The 23786-nt window shown below is 40.5% G+C and overlaps 2 protein-coding genes across 8 annotated transcripts in view; one reads left to right on the plus strand and one right to left on the minus strand.

Moving 5' to 3' along the window:
• The window catches only part of naa40 (N-alpha-acetyltransferase 40, NatD catalytic subunit), a 181026-nt gene that overhangs the window by 91968 nt on the left and 65272 nt on the right, over positions 1–23786 (plus strand). The gene's annotated exons all lie outside the window — the stretch shown is intronic.
• The window catches only part of vti1a (vesicle transport through interaction with t-SNAREs 1A), a gene marked incomplete at its 5' end in the record, with an annotated part of 111063 nt that overhangs the window by 31199 nt on the left and 56078 nt on the right, over positions 1–23786 (minus strand). For 3 of the 5 annotated variants that reach the window (XR_006827533.1, XM_046065132.1, XM_046065131.1), the window contains 2 exon segments: positions 8900–8961; positions 12076–12146. Coding sequence is in view for 4 of the 5 variants with exons in the window: in XM_046065132.1 (XP_045921088.1) it covers positions 8900–8961; positions 12076–12146 (133 nt within the window). 5 annotated transcript variants of the gene reach the window in all.

Consider the following 23786-nt stretch of genomic DNA (forward strand, 5'->3'; position numbering starts at 1 on the left):
GCTATCCCTCTCCCTTGCTGTCACTCAAAAGTAGAAGTGAAACTTTTGGACAGGAGAGCCTCTTTTCCCTCTGACCGGGAAATCAGAGGGTGCCGCGGCCCGACAGGCGCTCGACGGCAGATCAAACAGGGCGGGTACCCTTGGAGTGACACCTGGAGCCACTTCAAGGGATGAGAGCGCCACTGATCTCCAGTCATCTCGTCAGAACGACACTCTGTCAGGGTTAAAGGAGGGGAAAAAAGAAGCTCTATCAACTAGGATGGTATGAGCGAGGTCGAACGAAGCATCACCTCAATGTCGTGGCTGGCTGACCCTAGAGCATTTGGAGAAGTGATGGTGCAAAGAGTGCTTTTTTTTGGAATGCTCAGCCTTGACGCCTGGTTCAGGGACTAGGGGATAGCTAATTGTGCAGATATGGCAGTTTCACTCAAGATATGACTGAGGTTTTTGCTTTGATTGCGAATGTCATCTACCTTAAAATGAATTATCATCTTTAAAGCTAGCTATCTGTGATTTTACTTTTCAAAGATCCAAAGAATTTCTTTCCCACCACATGTGGAATAATTAGAATTCAACTTTGTCCTGACCTATCAAACAACAGAAGCCTGCTATGGGCTACATAATAGAGAGAGGAAGATATGTAGGGAGAAAAAGGGAGCTTTGGCAGCCAGTTAAGCAAGTCAATCCTCAACAGACAAATGCATCCCTTATATAAAACAACAACACGTCTTTGCCCTTGTCAACAACCTCTTCCTCTACAGCCCAGGCTTGTGTGTGTGTGTGTGTGTGTGTGTGTGTGTATCTTCTCCTTTCAGCAAAAAACGTCCCATCAGCACTCTCTAATGGGCGAGGTGGAGGAAGAGAGAAAAAGACAGATGAAGCAGGAGGGAAAGTAAGAGAGAGAGAGAGGGGTGGCAGTGGTGCTTGTTTGGCTCAGGAGCAGTGAGTAATGAGGCTGAGGCGCACCCTGTCATTGTCCCAGCAGTAGCCTGTAGCCACAGAAACACACACATAGACACACATGAACATTAAAAAGTATCACCTATCTCCAAACAAGACACTTATCTGACATTCAAAACCAAAAAAGTAAAATAAATTGATAAAAATAAAACAGTACTTTAGTATCAAAATGTATGAATTATAATTTTCTCTTAAGAATCCCCTGAATATAAGATACATTCATAAGAGATACTTCTAATACTAAATACTGAGCATGGTGTAAAATCTCTTATGACATTCAGTCATCTGATCTCTCGATGATCTCATGATGATGTGTTCCCTCTACAAAGCGTGAGTGGAGACAACTTCTACTACTACAATGGATGTCTGATAACATGGCCAGTATGCTTCTGACAGTGTACAGTCTGCATGGTTAGAAATGTGAGTGGTCGTCTGCAGGGATGTCCATGTGGATATGAGCAGCTGACACAATTTACTTTATCACACGGACCCTCACGGCTATGCATAGCATAATTTTGCCTTTAGAAACCTATTTTTGCTTCTTTCTTTTTTTTTTACTAAAGTAAATGGGCCAAAAACATCAGTAAGGTCTTCCATTACAACTTCCTTGTCTGCCAACAGTAAGAACTACTGCTTTAAACACCAAATATCTTCCTACAGGAGGGTAACATGCTATCCTTAATCCACTTAACATACCCATGATATGCATGCATGCACACACACACACAACATCTGCGCTCATCTTGATATGTATAAAGTTTAGCTTAGAGGTTGTGGTAGGGGCAGATACGATTCATGCTTTGGCACTTTGCTGCTTTGCCAAAATAAAAACAGACTGGACATAAAAAGCACAGAATGCTTCCCTGGAGGTGGTAGAAAAGGCCATGGATAGGACTGACCTAGAGGGATGCAGAAATATGAGGGTATAGAGCGAGGGGGTTGACTAGGATGGTAACGATGCCAGGCTGAACAAATTGCAAAGCAAAGGGAATGTGTTTAAATGTAGTACATGGAATTATAGTGGCAGCAACATGGAGAGGAGATCAGAGAGAGGGGTATCCACTGGGAGTGATCTGCCACTCTCGGGACAGAAAACACGAAGTTCGGCTATGGCTACTGTGATGAGTTCAGCTGTAACACAAAGTAAAATATAATGTAAAATAGGGCAAAAATGCCTTACACAGTGTGATACACATGCAGTATACTCCAATATTCAAATGTAAAACAAACCAAGACGAAACATATGGGTGTGTAGGATTGTAAATGCATGTTGCATTTGATGCCAGAAAGTCTGCCGCTGTTCCCACTTTCTGACTCTCGTGACCCCACCACATTGTAATTGAGTTTTTCCTTTGCTCTTGTCACCCTATAACAGGGTAACACAACTAAATTAATGGAAAGGAAAAAAAAAGAAAAGGGGAGGTAGAAAAACATCTGACTGCAATCTGTCTCATCTTTCAGCTTAAATTAAAAAAAGACTCATCTTTTTGTTCAACTTCATAAGACTTCAATAGGGCCCCAAGACTCCAATCCCACTACAGCTCACTGGTAGAGTTGAATTCCATTAATTATGTGACCTACATATCCCAGCAGTTAATATTCCAGACAGACTGATAGAGAGAGAGAGTATATATTTGCCAATAATACAGGAGAGGGGCAAAACTTACACATCTTAGGGAATCAAAAGTTCCCTTCTCCAGATGCTTTTCTGGGGCCATACACATCAGTTTCTTGGCTCAAGAGAGGTGGGGGGGGGGGGACACTTGGGAATTTCCTATAGGCAAGAATGAGTTTTACATATTATTTTTTATGCTAATTACTCAAACCAACAGGACTCTATTTTGCACTCAACTTGTGACATCTGTGTGAAATCAGAGAAAAGAATATGGCCACACATTAAGCCAGCTTGTCAAGATATGTCTTAAGAAAGGAAGTTAGTGTCTTGGTATCAGTGCTGCTGCATTAGCTTGTGAGCTACTGCATCACCCTCACCCCGGCTCATGGGCTGATCTCTTAATCAGTGTCCAGAGCGCATGAGTCCTCTTCTGAAGGCTGAAGCTCTGTCCATCCTGCCTGCCCGTCGCTACTGCCAGTCCCAGCCATGAATATGGAGCTGTTCTGTGGCTGGGAGCTTGCTTATGTTTTCTGTCTGATATCTAGGCCCCATTCCCATTTCAAAGGGAGGTCCACCCGGGGCCTTGACTTTTTGATCTGCCTGGCGACTGAGTCGACCACCTGCATGTGGGATCAGCTGCCAGCGAGAGCAGACAACCCCTCTGCTTCAAAATATACATCCTCCCCCCTTCGTCCTCCCTGCTTCATTGCCCTTCACCCCCTCCTTCCATGAAGCTGCCAGGAGCCTAACTGGATCTGGAGCTGCATCCCATTCCCAAATGTTCTGACTGTGGTGGCTGAGATGCTTGAGATGTTCAGAACGGCAGCAGGAAGGCTCACGCTACAGTCACAGGGCCATTTTGTATTTACACGTTTAATGTCAGTGTGCCACAGTAACAATAGAGACCAAAAAGGCTTCTGGCTTTAGCTGTAACACTTCGCAATGCAGACTGTACCAAACCGATACATCAGTCAAACTTGATCAAATTGGTAGGCCATGAAGGGCAATTACAGTAGTTGAAAGGAAAATCCATAAATAGTTTACATATATAAGTCCCTTGATATTAGAGAGCTAATATCTGTGAACCCAATCAAGTCTCAAATGAGTATCCTTGCTCAAATTTGTCGCCTTTGGTGTCCTTTATTTTACAGAATTTCTAAAAGCGTTGAATGATAAAAAGATGCCCATGCACATGGTCTTATTTTTAGGGATCCAAATACTGTTTTTGTTCTTATTATTTTCTTTCTTTCTCTCTTTCTTTCTCTCTCTCTCTCTTTCTTTCCTCGCTCTCTCTGCTAAAAGTGTTTTGTTTGGGAAGCAAAAACTCCTGGACGAAAACTCACCAAAATTGGCACATACTCAGGCAAAAAATAAATGGCCCTCATAGACCTCATGGTGGCACTATAACAATCAATTTTGAGTTTTGGCAATTATCTTGAAAACGGCTTCATTTAGATTCGAACTTCTTTTATTATTTTAATTTCTGGATTCATCTGCATCTTTGCTCCAATGGTCTTCTGCTCTAAAAATGTCAATATATGACTTTTTATCACTTTTCTCTAAAACCTATTTTTGCAATCTCGTCCCAGATGGTTTTGGCAATCAAGCTGAAACTTTGGCAGGATCATCTACGGACGTCGCAGATCAAAAGTTATCAAAAGAATTTTGATAATCTGTTTTTTTTTCATTGATTTTTACTTTTGTGTATTTACGTACAATTTGTGACCAAACTTTACATGTCTGTTCAGATGCTCGGCCCGAGCTTCATTGAGCAGTCCTGGGATATTCTTCCACTAGGGGGCGCTACACTTGTGTTTATACCTCGTAATTCGCTTGATGGATTCGTACGAAATTTGGTTTGTACGATCTCGGGTCACTACTCAGTTGATGTATAAAATTTGATAATGATTGCGCAAAGTGGGCATGGCTTATTACAAGAAATGTACATTTGTAGACATTTCTCATTCCTAACTTCAAAAAATCTAAGAAAATCATCCGTACATCCTAGAGAGCTGAAGTTTTTTCAGCACATCCACTGATTTGTGACTAATGTTTGCCTCACTGCAACCTATGGTCAATTCAGAAGTCAGTCACACTATATTTTTCAGAATATGCTAATTCAATTAACATCTATATCTCCACAAGTGTTTCTTCAAACACTGAGAGTCATTCTTCAGGAAACGCAAAATGTCGCAGGTGGGTCAGACATTTCACCCAGTAGTCAGGTACATATAATGACACTCTCTGATCTCAAGGTGATGCTGTAAAAATCAAAGTCTGCGTTTCCACAATTATCTCAAAGTCCAAATTCTTTCATCACTTTTATCTCTTAAGTCGTGCATCTGGTCTCCTCTGAAAATGTCAAATGTTGCGTTTTTTGCGACTGGCTTGGATGCCGATCATTGCCGCTCGCGGCTTTATTTACATTTTGGTTAAGTTCAGTCCCTAAAAGGTCTTTTGTTCAATGTCTATGGAGCAATCTTAGAAAGTGTTGCTTGATGGCAACACATTAAAACATGAACTTTTGTTTCTAAGGCCACCACTCTAAATGTACCTAAATTTAGGATATTCTACAACTGACTAGTTTCTATTCTAAGGGTGCTTTCACACCTGTCTCATTTAGTTCAGTTGAAATGCACTAGAGTTCCCCCTTGGTGCGGTTCATTTAGGCAGGTTTGACTGCAGCAATCATCCGCTTTTGCGCACCAAAAGCGGACCAAAAAAGCATACCGAGAACTTCTAGAAGAGGCGGTCTCGGTACGCTTTCTAACAAACTCTGGAGCAGTTCACTTGTGGTGTGAAAGCAAACGAACAAACCACAAGTCTTGATAGCAGAGATGTGATCTGAGCAATATTTCCAGCCACTCAAATCCATCTGCTGACCACAAAATGTATTCAGCATTCTTATAATTGATCTGTATAAGCCATGCTATGTTTATGAAAATCATTTGGTAACGTATACTTGTCAGTCCATAAAACATTTGTGACAGCGATACCACAGCATACTATAGGCTAATAAGTTGTCATGTCATGCTTACTTCTCTTGGTTCGTTTGTAAAACTGCAGTGTGAACATGAACCGGACCAGAACTAAAATGCAACAGTGCATCATTTTTTTCACTCGGTCTGGACAAAATGAACCCGAAATACAGGTGTGAAAGCACCCTAAGATGCCAATGTGTACAAAACCTGCATTTTCCAACAACATAAGTTTAAAACTACTACAAAAGTATTTCTGTATCATATAATATCAATACAGCTACACTAAAATCATCTTTTAATAAGAAATGCAATAGAAGTTGCTAAAACTATTGCAAGGCCAGGCTATTGCCAAATCTTTTCTTTGTGGGACAGAGGGACTGGTGTGGTGGTGCTAAACAGGCATTTTACAAAATGATAATAGATAATTTGATGATCATAGGTATTAATATAATTTCAGGCTTGCCTTTCTGCCTCATTGGGATCATTGCGCCTTTCACAGTATAATTAAAACCCAAAGGATTTCAGAAAACTGAATTAAAAATTAACCACAAATGGATGGCCTGGATGCTCACCACTAGACCACTGACATCGTCTAAGTAGATGAATAGAGCTGACATGATAGAGGCTATGTTTGTGAGACCGTTATCAACAATGACCCAGCCAATCAACAGCACCTATAAACAGTGTTTTATACTAATTACCCTCAATGGCAGTGATGACTTTCACATTCATACATTTGTAAAGATTCATTTTCAAACAAAGCAACAGCTATTTATGATGCGAGAGTCTCTGAATGTTTCTTAGAATAAGTGATATTCACACAGCCTTTAAGTTAATTGGCTTTTTTTGAACCCTGACAGCTAGTTTATTGAGTGCCTAATTGTTTCTCTGCTGGGGTGATATCCACCAGACCATAAAGACACTTCAAGAAGAGGTGTGAGTTTAAAAAAAACTCCAACACTCAACCAAAAAGGAAATTTGTCCTGTGGATCACAATAAATTCCACCATTCCTCTACTTCCACTCCAGTGTTGACGGTTTTAATCTACTTAAAATTGCTGCAATATTTCTGTATCTGCTCCCTACCACAGTTAAATTGCCAAAAATGCAAAATCTCTCTGTGTTTTGATTGTCCAAGGCTCCTGGACAAAGGACAAAAATATGATACTGGCTTTCAAATTTTGCTAATTGCTGCATTACAACTAAAAGGAACAGCAAAAATGTATTAAGCCACCAATTAGTTGTCCACCTCAGGTTTGTGTCATAAGTGTAAGTCATTTACATATTCATGGTAGACTTACAGCAAACACTACTTCTATAGCTGAGACAAACAAGTGGAGAATGCCAAACTAACCACCCCCTCAACCCAAACAACAGTGTAAAGAAACTACAATTGCTCTGACATCGCACACAAATACACAATTAATCACAAGGCAGAAAACCAGGGAAGCAAATAATGAATTGAATGGGGAAATGAGGAAGAATTGCCTAAAAGGGGGTTGGGTGAGATATCATTGAACCATCCTGAACTTATTTTTCTCTCTCAGTTCTCCATCTCTGGTTATAAATTACTTCAGACGTTTCCAGCCCACAACCTTACAACAAAACACACTTTCTTTAGTCCAACAGCGAAGAAACGACAAGAAAAAAATTACTTTACGGGGGGTGTATGTTGTGCTGCTCCCATCAAGCAGAAAGGCGGGTGGTAGTCGGAGAGGCTCACAGCCGGGCCCCACTTTGGAAGGCCCTCATAAATCCTGATTTGAGCGGGGTGCTAACCAGAGGAAGAGAGGCACGTCAAGAGGGGGGCTGGAGAGTGTGGGTGGGGGGGTGTCTGGCTCTTAAAATGCTACGTCTGATTAAGTCTTCCCATTAGGTGACAGCTGAACTTTAACATTAATATGATAATATTGAAATAAGTGTGTTATTTACTTCAGCACCAGACCAGAGGGGGGTGGAGGGAAGAAGAGAGGGAAGGAGGAGGGAATGATGAATGATTTCTGGACAGCTTTGGGTGACATATCAGGCAAGTTGACCCCCCCGCGACACTCTTCCTCTTCCCATAATCAGACTTGACAAAATGGAGACATATGCAGAAATATTGGTTACAGTCGGCGTCACAGCCCTTCTCAGGCCTTCCCTCTCTAGTAACTGCCGGCCGCCCTGTGAGCCGCCCTCCAAATTGTCTACGGGCACTGAAGCATCTATTTCAATTGGCACTTCCTTCCTGGCCCCAGGATTTTACATTTAGTCTGTGTCATTTACATATTACTCTTAATCAAAATCCACAGTGGGCGACAGGGAGAAAAAAAAAAAACAAGAAAGAGGGAGCGAGAAACAAAACCGTGGCGTCACGGTTCAGGGGTAGGCACACAGGCACTTTATGAAATGGAGATGTGACAAGACATTATGGGGAGTGTGTGTGTGGGGTGACGGGTGCATAAGATAAAGTAAGGGCTATTCAAATATTTGCGTGTGAATGCTTGTGATTGTTGGGGGCTGCCTTGTGCATGAACTAGCAAAAGAGACAAAGACTGTAAGTTCGATATGGGCTGTAAGTACAGTTTGTGAAAAACAAAGGCAAAGAGAAGAAAAGAAAAGGAAAGAATGGAGAAATGTACAGTGCGCACTTGTCTTTACCAGCCTTTTTCTGCTGGATGTTATGTTAAGCGACTCTTCTCCATCTATCCAGGCACTTAACAACCAATACCACTGCATGTGCCAATACAGGCATTCGCACTGTTTGTTCAAACTTAAGTTAGTTTGTTCATTCAGACATACAGTATGTGCCATATTTCTGGAACATACAATTGATCAGATTTATTAGAATCACAATTAAATATAACTATCTAATTAATAAATATATATTTATGACATATTGAGGTTAATATTACAAATATTGGGACAAACTATATTTTGATGCTTTGGAAACATTGTCTCTGAAACTTAACAATAAAATAAATTCACAAAGAAAACATGACCCTCAAGATGATTCTACAGCAAAAAATGTACCAAATACTGCAACTATTGCAATTATACGTTGTTCAGTAGTTGTTTGATAAATGTAGCCCGAATAAAATTCCATTTAGATGGACAAAATCAATTGGTCACAATTTAACTAGTTGTTACTACCTGTGTTTTCTGGTAAAGCAATGCAAAGCAAAGCAGTATGGCCAACAGCAACACAGTGTTTAACACCGATCAGAAAAAGAAAGGAAAAGATCATTTTTATCTGATTACAAACTTTATTAGATGGTGATGACTTAGAGCAAGCACATCACGGCACAGTTAACGCACAATACACATACAGAGGTGCAGAAACAAGGTCCCTACCTGCCTCTTACCTTCTCAGCATGCCGGTAAGGATGCGAGAACTCTTGCCCAGGTTGGCGTCTGTTTCTCTCAGCTGTGGGGACAGAACCGGTGAAAGACAAGTTTTAGTTTCCAAACAACTCTCAAGGTTATTAAACACAGTCAACAAATAAACTACAAAGGTCAAAATTAGAGTGGAAAAATGACCTCTGACTACAAATAACCACCTCATTACACAATGAAAATAAAGTTAATTTCTTGTATAAAATGACAATTAAGACCCTATATCTTATATCAGTAACAGACTGATGAATAAACGGCGAGGGCACCTACAGTACATATATTTACACAGTACACATTTTTACCAAAACATTGAATGTTGTAAAAGTGTTCCAACATTAAAGCCTCACAGCCCTGTAAAATCAAACAAGTCATGTCATTCTAACAGCCTTCACCTCATCTTGCGGCAATGCAAAAGTTAGAGTGGTGTAGGAAAAAAAGTGAGAAGAGCCCTTTATTTTTGACTTAAACAGCAGGCACAGGGAGTTCTTGAAGGCGCACTTGAAATAATGATCATGGCTATTAAAGGCTAATTGCCTCGGATATTGTCCTTTTTCTTGCTCCACCTTCTCTCTTTTCTTTCTCTCTGCCCTTTTTTTCCCTCAGGGGATCGTCGAGATGTTTTCATTCTATTCTTTTATCAGATGTAGGGACTTTCACTGGGAAAGGGAATTGGCAGAGATGTCGCCAACAAGGTGCGAGTGTGACTGTGAAAAAGTGCTGACACCGCACTGAGTGAGCTGCCACTAATGTCTACCTGCAGTTGGATTTCTAGAGGATGATGAGGGAATGTGGGGAAGAATCTTTGCAGAGAAGTTCTCTCTAGAGTCAGCAGGGAGTTATTCATCTGCGATACTAACTGCTGTCCCAATAACGCCTCTCTCACTTAGTATGTTTTCGTCAGTGTATTATATTGTATTCTATTCTATTTTTAAGTCCTCACTTTCACATCTCTACTTCCAAACTTCCTCTTCTCTACAATGGTTCCAGCATCACCCGTTTCCTGTTTGTTCTGGCTCATCTTGCAGTCATCTCTCCTGCCTACAATTCACCCTCTCTTCCCACCCCTCCTTTACTGCTACTTTTTTCCTCTTCTTCCATCCATCCTTCCTACCCTCTGGCAGCCTGGAGTGGTGCGATGCAGGTTGGAAGACCCAAGGATACATGTGGTACAGGGTATGAGGTGGGGGACCTGGGGTTTGGGCCCTCTGGCAAAGACAACAAGTCCTGCAGTTGCCTGATGTCTGCCTCTACCCACAGATCTGTCCCCTAGATACTTCACACTTTCTCCCAAAATACATCTCTGAATCATTCCTTCTTTCCATTCCTCTTTCTCTCTCCACAGCCGCTCAACAAATCTCATGCTTTCCTCTTCAACCTGAAATAGAAACCAACTCAAATTCAAGCGCATTTGAGTTTGTAAGCTTATTGAGAAGGATAAGGGACAATAAATTACTAAATTATGCAATTAATCCACTTATATTAATAATCTGTGCTCTCAAATGACAAAATACTTATTTCATTCCCTTACATTAATAGCTTATTTTAACTACGGGCACTGAAGTTATACCTTTTGTGGTTAGTCTGGTCAGTTAGGAAAAAGAGGCAAAGCAGCAGGCTAGCAGCTAAGTTTCAGTGTTGAGGTTGCCAATTAAAATTCATGGTGCCTAATTTGTGGCTACAGATAGATGCACAAACAACGCAAAGATCACAGGCTACTGGGTAAGATGTGCATCTATCAATAGAGAAGAGGACTAGTGCTAACCTGATAGAATGATTTAGTAATTTGAGGGCAAAAGATATTAATTTATGGGAGAAAATTAGTCATTTGTGCACACAAATTGCTTATTTTGTTCCCTGAAATGAGTCATTCCTACCCTCAGATAAATACATTTAATACAGTGGAATTACTGATTCAAGGATATAAATTACACATTTTGGGGTGATTCCTGTCGGTATGAGCTAGCCTGGAGAATGGTTAAATCACATTCTTCAAAGTTGGGAGCATACTGCTTTGACCCAGTGCTGAAACCTTCCACTGACTTCTATTTGTACCATAAAAGCAAAACAAAAGGCCAAAACCCCTGCTGAGCATAGGGAATTTGTGTGTATTTGTGTGTGTGTTTACAGTTGTGCATGTGGATTCTTGTGTTGGCATTTATGCTAAAACTATACCACCCTCACCTTACATCTCTTTAATGTTAAAGAGCTGTTAACCAACCCTTCCATCCTGTATCTTTAGATCTACTTTTCACTTTACTTTTGCCCCACAAACTGCCTTTAAAGCCCCGATGGTGGTGGTGATGGGGGGGACTCATGGGAAGAAGGAAGAGAGAGCGAGAGAGAGAAAGCAAAAGAAAGACAGAGCAGGTACTCTCAGTAGACACTGTGGACCGTTTTGAAAGGAGATGTTTGATTTCCTTTGAAATCGCCTGTGCGAGGCCCACTGCCATGATGTGGTCTTTAAGCATTCTGCGTTGAGGATGCCGTCAGGGCTGGGCCCCCTTCCTGTGTTTGGTCTTTTCTGTGTCTGCCTACCTGTCTGTTTGGCAGGTGCTAAGGACTGGGGAGGAATCTCTGAGGGAAAGTGGGAAGGAGAGAGTGAAACAGGAGAAGAATGCTGAGAAGTGAAGGAGGGTAAGTGAGGAAAGGATGGCAGCTGGTAACATTAACCCCATTCAGGTGAGAGGAATAAAAAGGGGAAAATCCTGGAGAAAGGTGTACAGGTACTAACAATATATAGCCACAAGCAAGCTAATTTTACTAGCTGTTTGCGTGGAATAATCTGCTTAACATTTTATCTCTTAATAAACTTAAGAAAAACATTTACAATTTACAATTGTGAGGTGATATTGACGGCTTAAAATATTTACTCGGATGCAATACTGTGCTATCAATAAATAAGCACATTACATACCTTGTCAATACAATTCAGCTGACTTGGTGTGTGTACACCTGTAAGCAAGACAGTGTGTCTGTGTGCCATGTTTTCTGTGCGTGGACTTGCTTGTGTGTGTTTTCTTGGCAAACCATGCAGAAAGTGGTGGATGCTGTCAACGGTGCTGACCAGTTGTCACACCTCTACGGTCTCACAAACAGTTGCTAAAATAGACAGGGAAGTGTGTGCAGGTGGCATGCGAGTACTCACCCTTTCTCTGGCTCTTTGGATCTTCTCACGGTCACTGTGCAGGTTGGAAAGAATCTCCTGACCCACTTGCTCTGTGAGAGAAGCAGATGCGGTATGAGAAGGTGTGTGTCACAATTTACAAAATGTGTTAAAATCCTGGAAGTGATAAAAAAAAAGAACTGAAAATGGCTTAACTTGCGAAACGTGGTATCCACATTCTTGAAATACTCACAACATTAAGATTGACCTTGAATGATTTTTAATAAAACACTTCATTCTCTGTCGTTGTCATCAAAACTTAAGTGTGATCCTTTTTTTTGCCTGGATTCACTCTTAAAAATAACAAGAGCATTCTGTATGCAGCCATTGTGCAACATTTTGTACACAAACTGTAGAGTGTAAAGAGAAAACACTGTCTACAGGGAGTGTCAGGCGGGCAGATAGTAGAATATTGTAGCTAAGGGAAGTGATTTTTAAATTTTCTTAAAATGCTGAGGTAAATAGACATGAAGTTCTAGGCAACAATACCCCAGCAACGAGTCTGCCAGTGGGGTCCACTCAGCCAATACAATATTCATTAAGCCATTCTTTTTTAAATGCCTCTCGTCAGTTGCAGATGTAAACACATTAACGCACAGTTATAAAACATCCCCGACAAGGCACCTGACAAGCTTGTCAGTGGTCACTGTCATTTTCCTGTCCCCTGGGTTGGGTATGAGAAAAAAAAAGGAAAATAAAAGATAAACCAAATAAACCCCCCCACCCATCACCAAAAAACCCACTGCTGCCATCAATGTAACCATACTGCTGCAGCATTAGCGCTTAAAAATGAGGGAGGCAGACGATGAATCAGGAAAAAAGGAAAAGAAGTGAAGAATCTTTGCATGGATCAAAGACAGGCTTTCAAGCGCACCAAACAAATCCGGAATAAACAACGCAGTTGCTGACTGTATTACACTACACAGGTGCCGCACACCAAAGGGCCCACGTGCTGAGCGCCTGTTTGGGGGGAGCAGTGCAAAAATGGGCTACATCTGGCAGCTAAACAAGAGAAGAGAGAGAGAGAGATAGAGAGGAAGATAGAGAGAGACAGAGACAGAGAAAGGGGATCAGGGAAAAGTAGAAAAAAGAGAAACGCTGTCAAATGAACGACATTCGTCTCCCATTCATCCCATCCCTTTTACCCCCCTACACTGTAACTGACTCAAATGTGTCTCTTCCTGCCTTCATTAATTTCTAATCTGGGACGAGACAGATTGAAGGATACCCAGATTAAACAGTGCAGTCAGACAGTCACATGTGACAAATAGGGCAGATTAAAAGACTGAGTGCAGGTATTAATAACCATAAAAATACAAGCCCTCCCCCGTCCCCATTGGAGAAGAACAAGAGATAAACAGGATGGGAGTTGTAGTGGAAATCTTCTGTTAAAGAGACAAATAAGCATATCTATCCATCTCTGTCAAGGTTGCTTTTTTTTTTTTTTTTTAATAAACGAGTGTGACAAGGACTGTAGCGGCAGAGTTTTTTTGACATGCATTATTGGAAAGGTTTGCAACATGTAGAAAGATGGATGGTGCTTAGCCTAAGTACTGGACATTCATTACACACATTCTGTTAAGGTGTTAAGACAATCAAGGTTTTCGTGAAGGTTTAGGTAACAAAAAAAACCAAACTATTAAACAAAAAAAAGGAATAGAAATAAGCTACTTTTCAGTGGACAAGAACTGAAGCACATTGGATTCAGCTTTCTGTCAATTGTAGGGTGCTGTAGAGAGCACTGTGTCGGTGCTGTCTAAAGAATATGACTCCAAGGTTTTCAGTAGTCTGTAAGTACAAACATCCACCACCGGATACTGAGAGAATGTACAGACTACCCACACGTGAATGGTTGCCCTTGACAAATGTAATAGCTGCTGAATAGAAATTATGAAATGTATACTTTTTTATCCTTGCTGGAAGACGGCCACAATGTACAACCTTGATCAAGAGAGAGAACTTTCTACACAGAAAAAGGCATATTCACTGTACATCAACGTAAGAAAAGCAAATTGTGCAACATGACAACACCAGATCTGTTCAAAAGTGGCATTTTCAATAGAAAGCCAGAATGAGGAGTATAAAACCTTTTACAGTCAATATAATATTCTCTTGTTCCAGATGACTAAAAAAATTTCTTCATAGCTTGTTAAGATAAACGTTTGCTTTGCTTTGTGCTGCCATTAAGGTCTCTCCCCAGTCCTACAAAATCTCTCATCATTCCTTTCTGGGTTTCCCCCCACCACATTGAGCCATTAGAGGCACAACACATCCCGGGGGAATGTATGATGTTTATTGTCTTTATCATGTATCTTCCCTTGCATCACTCATTCTCTGGCATGTATCTACATTTCCATTCATCTTATTTAACTCCTGCTGTCCAGCGGTATGTGTAAAACGTCATTAGTTACTGGGAAGATGAAGTTGTTGGACAACAAATGGTGCAAAATACTGAGTTAAAAACAAAAAATCTGACATAAAAGATTAATGAAAGGTTCCTCAAGTAACAGACTACTGCCATAATGTGATAACTTTGTCATCATATACTTGATGTAGACAAGTCATTCACCATAAAACTGTCAATACCTGTGTGAAAAAAAAAAAATTGATGCACCTCCAGTAATATTATCTTAGCTCATGTTAATGTTTGGTCACTGGACACAATCACTGATCTTACATATTCAAGTTTAAACATATTCTTTAACTGCAAAAAATCTAAATATTTGTAGAATGTATTGCCCTGACAACAATGTGGAGTACTGAAAATAGAGACATCCTTTATAAATGAAAAATGTACAGTTGATAAAAAAGCAGGAAAGGACAAATAATTCACTGTTAATGCCCTTGACTTGTTGCTCGTTAGTGTATAAAATATTCCCCTCCTGTTTAAACAGCTATTAACAATTTAAATAACCCTGGCCCAGAGGCCTTGCTCTGACTCACTTGTTAAAGATCCCCATCCCCCAAGGTCCATTTAACAAGCCCATTATTCCATTACATTACAGTCACACCAGCACCAGAGAGCCTTAATTTAACTCGATCCTCTAATGCAACTGTAGAAAAGAATTAGTATAGAAAAGTTGAAGGCCCAAATTAGAGTGAGGGGGAAATAATGTCTTGATCAGGAATAAGACACACTCCTGACATAGCACAGTCCAGTTGTCTCAGCTCAACCATTTTGCTAATAAATATATTTACTGGACAATTAACTTTACCAGTGCATGTACTTATGTAATCTGTAACACTAGAAGAAGCACCATAATATAAGCCGAAACAGAGTTGGAGTGAAACATTTCTGTATGCTCTGACTCTTGAACAGAGCTGCAACAATTAGTCTATCAACAGAAAAATAATAAGGAAATGTTTTACTAATCATTTAAAGTTTTTAGTCTTCTGTGGCAGTCAACTGTATATCTTTGCATTGTGGAACAAGTGGAAAAGATAAGCAATTTGTATCATCTTAAGTCTTAGGAAATTTGTGGCATTTTTCACTACTTTTCGACGTTTAATAGACCAAACAAATGTTATCAGAAAAATCACTGGCAGATTAATCAATAAGATTAACTTATTTTATCTTACTGTCAGGTAAAAACAAAAAGAGAAAAGGCACAGCTAAACATTTATAATTCTGTACCAAATACCATGAACTGCCCATGTCTGCCTAGCCTGGCCCAGGACAATACAGTTCAGAAAGCAAACAATACTACTATCATCCAAACCTCCACAGCCTACAACTTTCTCCATTTAATTGGAGGCATCATCTATTTTACAGCAGCAGTTTCAGAGCAGTTACACATCGTCTAAAGGCTCTGTCACTCTTTCTGTGTTGCCTTTTTTGCCCTGCCCCCTCCGTCCCCAGAGCTGAAAGGGTACAAGACCTGACAGTGGTGTGCTCTGAGGCTCAGCACAGCTCCTTTTCATTAAGCAGTTGAGACCACTTTTTGAAGGTTACCACACACACTTGTATCTGGACACAAGCCACACACTCCAACAAACGGGGTATGGAAACCCATGGGAGAGTTGAGGGGGAGTGAGGAGGCTGATAAATGTTAGACCATTTCTCTCTCTCAAGCTATCTCTATCTCACACACACACACACACACACCAGTCAACTTATATGCCTGTGACTCCCAGGTGAATAAAGTTACCTGTCTTTGTACACTGTCAGGGAACCTTTTTTTTAAAAGACTTCTCAAGTCTACAACAGCCTGGTGACACACTTTCATCACCTCCATCAAAGTTGTACCCACATTGGGATGTATTTGTAATGCTGAGCCCACAGGCCATGAGGCTAGCGCCTTTGCACCGCGCTATAGCTCAAAATAAAGAGGTGCCAAGTGCTAGGTCACAGGGGGGGGGGCATGTAGCATCTGGGGGCTGAGCGATGTTATGACAGGTTACTTATAATAATAAACCAACTCTATCGCATGGTAATCAGGAGCGGGTACTTCGCAGGACAGGCAATAAAAGATTTAAGTGTCAAAGAGATATCTAGTGTTTAATGAGAAGAAATGCCTTGTCCTCGATATTGGAATTTTTGTATGTATGTTTAACACTACCTCCTCTTTAACAGCACAGTGTATAGGTAGTTTTGGGATGGTCAACTGACAGAGCAGGTGAGGCCCTGACCTTTTCTTGCACGAGCCTAAGCACATAAAAGGCCCAAAACTAGTAATATTCTGGGCAGGGAGAAGCAGTGCCATAACAGTCAAACCTGACTTAGCCCATCTGCGCTTCCCTTTGCATGTGTATGAGTGGTGGTGGGCAGTCAGGGTGGATTTCTGGGGCCTTTCTTCACTCCGCCAGCCTCTGTTTTATTCATCGCCTGCGCCCTGACCCCGCAGAGCTCCTGTTCTGACAAATCACTTCTGATTAAGACAGATCTCTGTTAGTCAGCCACTCAACTTGGCCTATTCATCATTCCATAGAAAATATCCGTCTCTCCTCCCCCGGCCCTCCTCCTCCAGGCTCGTTTGCCTGTCCATCAGACCGAAGCAAGGCCCAAAAGAAATTTCCGATGCTGTTTTAAATAGCTGATTATGGACAATTGGTAGATGGAGATACGTAAAGGCGTCTTATGGGTGATAAGACGCAAGTTTAATGGGTATAAATGATCGGGCCTGTAGGAGAGCATGTGGTAATAGAACCATTTGTTTAAAGCTGAACCGGGGTTGAGAGAACTGAAAGCTGCATTTTCCTTCTATTTGAGGGCCCCCTCCCCTTTTCCCCTCACCTCAGCCTCAAAGTCAAATTCTCAGATCACCAGATTTACATTTCTTTTAAACAGTCCCCTTCACCCTCATTCAATGAGAATTGATGAGGCTTGGAAAGGAATGGCTTGTTTTACATTTATGATATTACCCATACCTACATATCCCTGTGGACACAGCTGCAGATACTCTGACAAAGCGACTCATATATTACATAGCTTTCAATGGGTTAGACACAATATAAACAGAATATTTACTGTAACTGTAATTACAAATACAGTCAGATGTCTAAGCATTCATCCGCAAAGTTATGCCATAATAAACTACAGCAAACTCAGGCAGTGCCAAGGCATCTAGACAGGCACAAAGCTATTGTGTTAACATTTATAACAAACCAGATTAAATTAACCTGAACAACAACCCGGCTGGTGGCAGAGGGGTGACAAGCAGGGGGGGTGAGTGGAGAATGAGGGTTCCTACAAGCAAATTGCCTGGACTTAATCAACCAGTCTTACCAAACCATCCAAATGAAAACTAATGGACTTGGGTGCTTGCTGTGATTGCCCCACATGCAACAATGTGTGGGCAGAAGCATTGCTTTCTGAGGTCTTCAATTAAAAAACAGGGAATTTCTACAGACGGCTGGTCAGCCTATGCACCTATTCTACGTGCATCCCGATTGGTCAAGTGTGAAGCTCAATCACAGCAGACTTATTAATTCTATTTCCAGTGCTAGGAAAATGATTTTTTATGTGTTGATTAAACTTGGTCAAAACTGTAAAAAATGTATGAAGTGTAGAATTAAAACTCACATCCAAATGAGCTAATTTGGGTATGCATTATTCATAGCGCTGACATTTGTGTCACACAATTGTACTGGCCACGTTGCAACTAAAATATATTTTAAAAAAAATATTCCATGAATAAAAAAACAACAACATACACTAGTACATCAAACTTTATTTAACCAGTCAGCCTAAATAATAAAACTAGAGTTTAAGTGCTTTAGTCTGCAACTTAAATAATTTGATTTTATTTATCAGCCAAGTAGCTGTATAAATGATGGCACTAGAGCACATGGGCATTGTAAAAACATAATGACCATAACTGAGCTGAAGGTCAAAGTTATCTAAAATACAAAAGACCTTAGCAAAGTAAAAAATCAAATAGAAGCCTATTCTGTTGGATTTGGAAGATAAACACATTGAGCAAATTTGAGCTCTTCCAAAAAACGCAAAGATTAGAGAGACTTGTATGTAGGAGGAAAAACAACATGTCAGTTGGTCCTAATCAAATACAACATCTGATTTAACAACCCCTGGTGGACGTGACTGAGGGGAAAAGTTTGCCAGTTTGACAGAAATGGACTCAGGGAGAGATATATGGAGGAGGAGGGAAGAAGAAAGAGAAAACTTGACGTTCCTCGAGTTCATTTTCAACAGTTTAGGAGCGTTAATCATCACATTACTGTTGATTAAAGGGTTTTACGTCTCTAATCAGAACGTTGACAGGCAGATCAAAGAGCGAAACACAAATTTCTTGCCTTTTAATTATCTGTACAACACCACACCTCAGGCAGCTCTTCCCTGCCTATCTACTCAAACTCAGCGAAAGACTGCGAAAGGAGATCTAACACTTTACAACAGTTCATTATCCAATAAATTGGGAGATGGGGGAGAGAACACACCAACACACACACAATTACACACACCCGCACACAAAGCTTTTAGGCTTTATGATTTGTGAAGACCTGGAGGAGGCTTGCAGTCTTCTTTATTAACATGTCCCGAATTGGAACACCTTAATTATGTTTGTCAAAATCGGACTTGGCATCAAGCTCATTTGCATGTTTTGACAAGGCCTGTTGGGAGCCTCCCTATATTTTTCTTCAGAGTGCTAGGAGTATTTAGCGCTTTTCAACACCTACTGATAATAGATTGTGGTTGTAAAGAAATAACTTGGTAAATGTGCTTCTTGGATTCACCCACCCAGCCCCACTGTTTGCCTGTTAAAGTCAGAACTGATGCAACCAGTGAGTGGAGTACATACAAAGGAGCCTCTAAACTGTCTTGATCAATGCTTGATCATAATTCCTGTTCAAACCAATGAGGATGTGATGCCTTCCGCTGGCTGACTCTTCTTGCCCAGCTGTTCCCTGTCAAGTGGTTTAAACTACTTTTAGAAGATTTGGCATCGCTTTGGAGGTTCTCAAAAGTCATACATGTTCCTTAGCACATTCTGCGCCACAACAGATTGCTACCTGATTCATGATCACATCCTATTTGAATATAAGAACCCAACGGACCACTCCCTCCCCTCCCCGATTAACAGCTCACTAAATTAGTCCTCGTTACGTCGATGATATGCAAAACAAGCATGGTCGAAAACAAACAAATAATCTGTGGGGACACAGGACTGTCGGCAGCAATTTAGCAAGGGAGAAAAGGGGGGGCATGAAAGCAAAACATCAAACATTAGACTGAATGGAAGGCGCAGGCCATTAGAAGTGGTTGCACTGACAGGATCTGACAGTAGGAAACACTTACAGATTATTTTCCTCAAACTTTGCATTCATTAATACTCATGAGCTGAAGAAGGACTCCTAAAACACAGCAACAAGGAGAGAGCTGGGCTACGTGTTGAAGCTGGCTGCAGAGTGACAGGTTGCACCACGGAGGCCAGTTCAATCTTGTTTTCTTGGTGCCAATTAGTACTGTAACTAGGTTCCTGGTTACCTCTGTTCTGCTTCAGCTCTTCTCAATGAAATTTGAATTTGGAACATAAAGCCTAGTTTGTTAACATTTTCCCTTTAAGATTCAGTACCTCAACTAATGCAATCAAATGAGTGAGAGAAAAAAATTCATAGAGAAACCTCAAGAGTTAATGTAAACTGAGCAAATGTAACAATACAGTCTTGTGAAAGTAATGTTCACATACATCAAAATGCCTAGGTTACTGTAAAACTTAGCCCACATAGTAACCTTGGTTTAGTGATTCCAATAGCTCCTTTTGTGGGGTCTTGGGATTGCTTTCACCAGCAGGCGAACCAATCAGAGCCTCTGATGAGACCAAAATTGCTGACATAACACGTCATAGTGAAACACTTCTAAATCACTTCTCACCGGTTTGATCTGCTCTGTGCTACGTGATGCGGCTTCCATCAAAAATAGACTAATTACCTATTCTCTGTGGAGCGGAGTGGTGAACAGTGTCTGGGAAGCTTCTGGGACGCACCGAGACCGCGTCTGGCGGAATCACATGCATTGACTAGAATGGCTGCGATTAGCTCTGGCTGCCGCGGCACAGCTGCAATGCAACGCAAGCGGATTCAGTATGTGGTTAACACTGTCCAATTGTAACTGAAATGCAACGCAAGCGGATTTCATGTCCAAATGAGTGGTTAAAATAATCCTATTATACTGAGAAATTGTTAAAAATCTTTCTGATAACTCTAAAAGACTTGAAATGTTTCCAGCCAGGAATTAAGTTGTTAGGTAACCACAACTGACAGGAATGATGATGATGAGGAAAGCAACACATTAAAGACCAAGACTGTAAAAATCTTAACTTCCCTTGAACTTTAAGAAAGAAAGTCAACTTTCTGGTGATATGAAAATAAAATACTTGTTCTCTATTTGTCATGTATTGTAGAACTGAAAATAAAATTCAGATTTCTTGTATTATAGCATAACTTTAATATTTCATGTTAATGGAGGCATACAATAAACTCTTAACTCAATGCAACAGTCATAGTTGCCCTCTTGCGCTGATGATACATCAAATTCTCTTTAGAAAATCTAAGGTGCTCAGACAATTTCTTTTGAGCAAGCAACAGTGGAGACTCTTACGAGAACACTGCGTCATTGTGTCTGCTCTGACAGACAGCACAAGCAGAAGTTTGTGTTTTACTATACCATAATACCATCACACTTCCCTGCTCTGGCAAAAGGAAAATAATACTGCTATTATAGGGGGAATAAGAGGCACAGAGGGCACTCACAAAGAGGGACACATCATGCGCCTCATTTAACAATGACCAGGGTCACAGAGTGAAGGCAGATTATTGTCAGCTTCCACCGTGAATACACACAACATGGCACGGCACGTCAGGGCTGACATTGTTTATTTGTGCTAACTTTATATTGTTCCTTTATAAAATATAGTCCTTTACAGTGCTGAATAATTAAATCCTTTAGGCATTCTCATTGAAAGCCTCATCTAAGATTGATGGAACTTCTTTGAATATATATACATACACACACACACACACACACACATTTTAGCAAAGTGCTAAAAAAAAAAAGATATACGTATATCTATAAATGTTTACAAGCACAATCAACTAAAATGTGGCTCTCAGCATTTCTTTATTCTACAGTATAGACCAAAGGCAACTTCAAGTCGTTGCTTTAATACTGCTGTTCTAAGAAAACACACAGGCCTTCACATTGTACTTGTATTTTAAATCAAGAAGCTTATATACAAAGAGGAGAAGAATATATCCAGAATCTCCTGACCAGCAGACACAGAGGGAACAACACATGTGTTGAATTCCTGAATGTGTCTGTTAACTGACATAAATGTAATATAACACTGTGCAGCACTGCTGGGGTGACAAGGTGTCTCCTGTTCCTCATCATTAGCTAAAGCAGGCTTAACTGAATACCCAACACGCCTGCCACTATCTTCCACACTAATGAAGCATATCTAAGTTTTGAGACATGGCAGAACTAATTTAATCTACCTTCTAAGGGGCCTTAGCACCATCAAATTAATTATTCATAGAGGACATGATATTATAACTCAATTGTCAACTCAGTAGCTGGCCCTTTTTTTAACCTTCCTCTTCCTGTCGCTCTCTTTTGTCTTGGACTCTCTTTCTTTTAAAGCAAGTCCTTTGCTTTTAATCTATAACTGAGCAATACACATTGTGATTGCAGCTGCTGAACAAAATTATTTCCTTTTTTGTGTTTCTTTTTTAAGTTTGCAGATGACGGTGACAATAGGGTAGGGGAGAGTTTCTACAATTGCAGCGGCTCCCTGAGGGTTTTACGGTATGCTGAGGGGCCAGTTTCACCACAGAGACAAAAGTAAGACGCAGAGAGAGAGTCATCAAGTGTGCAATAACACAACCTTAGATACATTTTATTTAAACCTGGCAAAGCTAATCTTGCCATAATGTTGCTTCGACAGGTTGACCACCAGGAGCTTGGTGAAAATTTCCTTTACCACACAGTGGTTCTTTTAGGCAGGTGTCATTTTCTCTTCAGGGGTAGGATGTTGGTATGCGGCCCTGTCATGACTGACAGGAACAGCAGCAGCCAGGCATGGCTACAACACCCTATAGTGCGAAACTAATACTAATATGCTGATTCTTCATATAAGTATGTGGATCCTCTGAACAAATCAGCATGTGGTCCTCACAGCCAGGCAACCAAAAGAAAAAATAATCAACAACTCTAATGCTTTCAACATATTTATTGTGTATCCATGCAAGATGCTACAAGATTAATCCATGCCACAGTACACTTGTATATACATATTCTCTGCCCCATAAATACACATGCAGATACACATTCAAACCACATGAGTGTGTAACAACTCTGCAGCTTGTCAAAAGAGAAGATCTGGTTTTAAGAATATTAGACTGGAAAGACTGCAACGAAATAGTCTCACAGCCACATAGGAGCAGTCACATGCTGTTTACATTGCGTCAGATCGCAACATTTTTGGATAGACCAGCAGGTGGCAGACCAAACCAAACAGTTTTTCTGTCTCTCAACTTATTGATCCTGTATTGTTAAAAAAGAGCAATTGACCTACACCTACACTACGTAAACTTTTATATGAGGGGTGGATGGGAGCGGTGAGAATCAACAATTCAGTCTGTGTGCAGGCCAGAGAACTAAAACAATGAGGTAAAACCCGAGCTATGAGCAAACCCTTTCACACAAAGAGTCATCTGATTCACTGTTAATGGCAAAAAAAACATAGCTGATTGCAGGTTTAAAAGTTTCTTTGTGGTACTTTTGGCCAGTAATAGCACAATGTACACAATGTTTTTATGAGATTTCTCGTTAATCAATTGATCGATGGTTGGTGGGGGTTTATGCTCAAAGAAGCATAGCAATGCATCAACAAAGGCCAAGTAAGAAGAAGTGTCCAAGCTAGGAAACATGGGTGTAAACAATTTAAGATTTGGATCATGAAGAAGGAAATTCATTCAAAATGCTTGTTAGACCTCAAGGACACACACAATGAATATTGATGGGGAACACTGAATGCAAACATAACTTTTGTTTACAAGAAAACTCCACAGGGGAACTTTAATTGAACAGACACAATTTTAAGAAACTACTATTTCCGTTTTGAAAGTGCACCAACAACTGCAGTATATGGGAATATTTATAAAAAATATCTTGGAAACTAGCACACTGTACACTGTCTCCCAAGGTTTATATGTAACATATCTAGTATGATGAA

Source organism: Micropterus dolomieu, linkage group LG12 (genome assembly GCF_021292245.1).
Source record: "Micropterus dolomieu isolate WLL.071019.BEF.003 ecotype Adirondacks linkage group LG12, ASM2129224v1, whole genome shotgun sequence".
NCBI lineage: Eukaryota > Metazoa > Chordata > Actinopteri > Centrarchiformes > Centrarchidae > Micropterus > Micropterus dolomieu.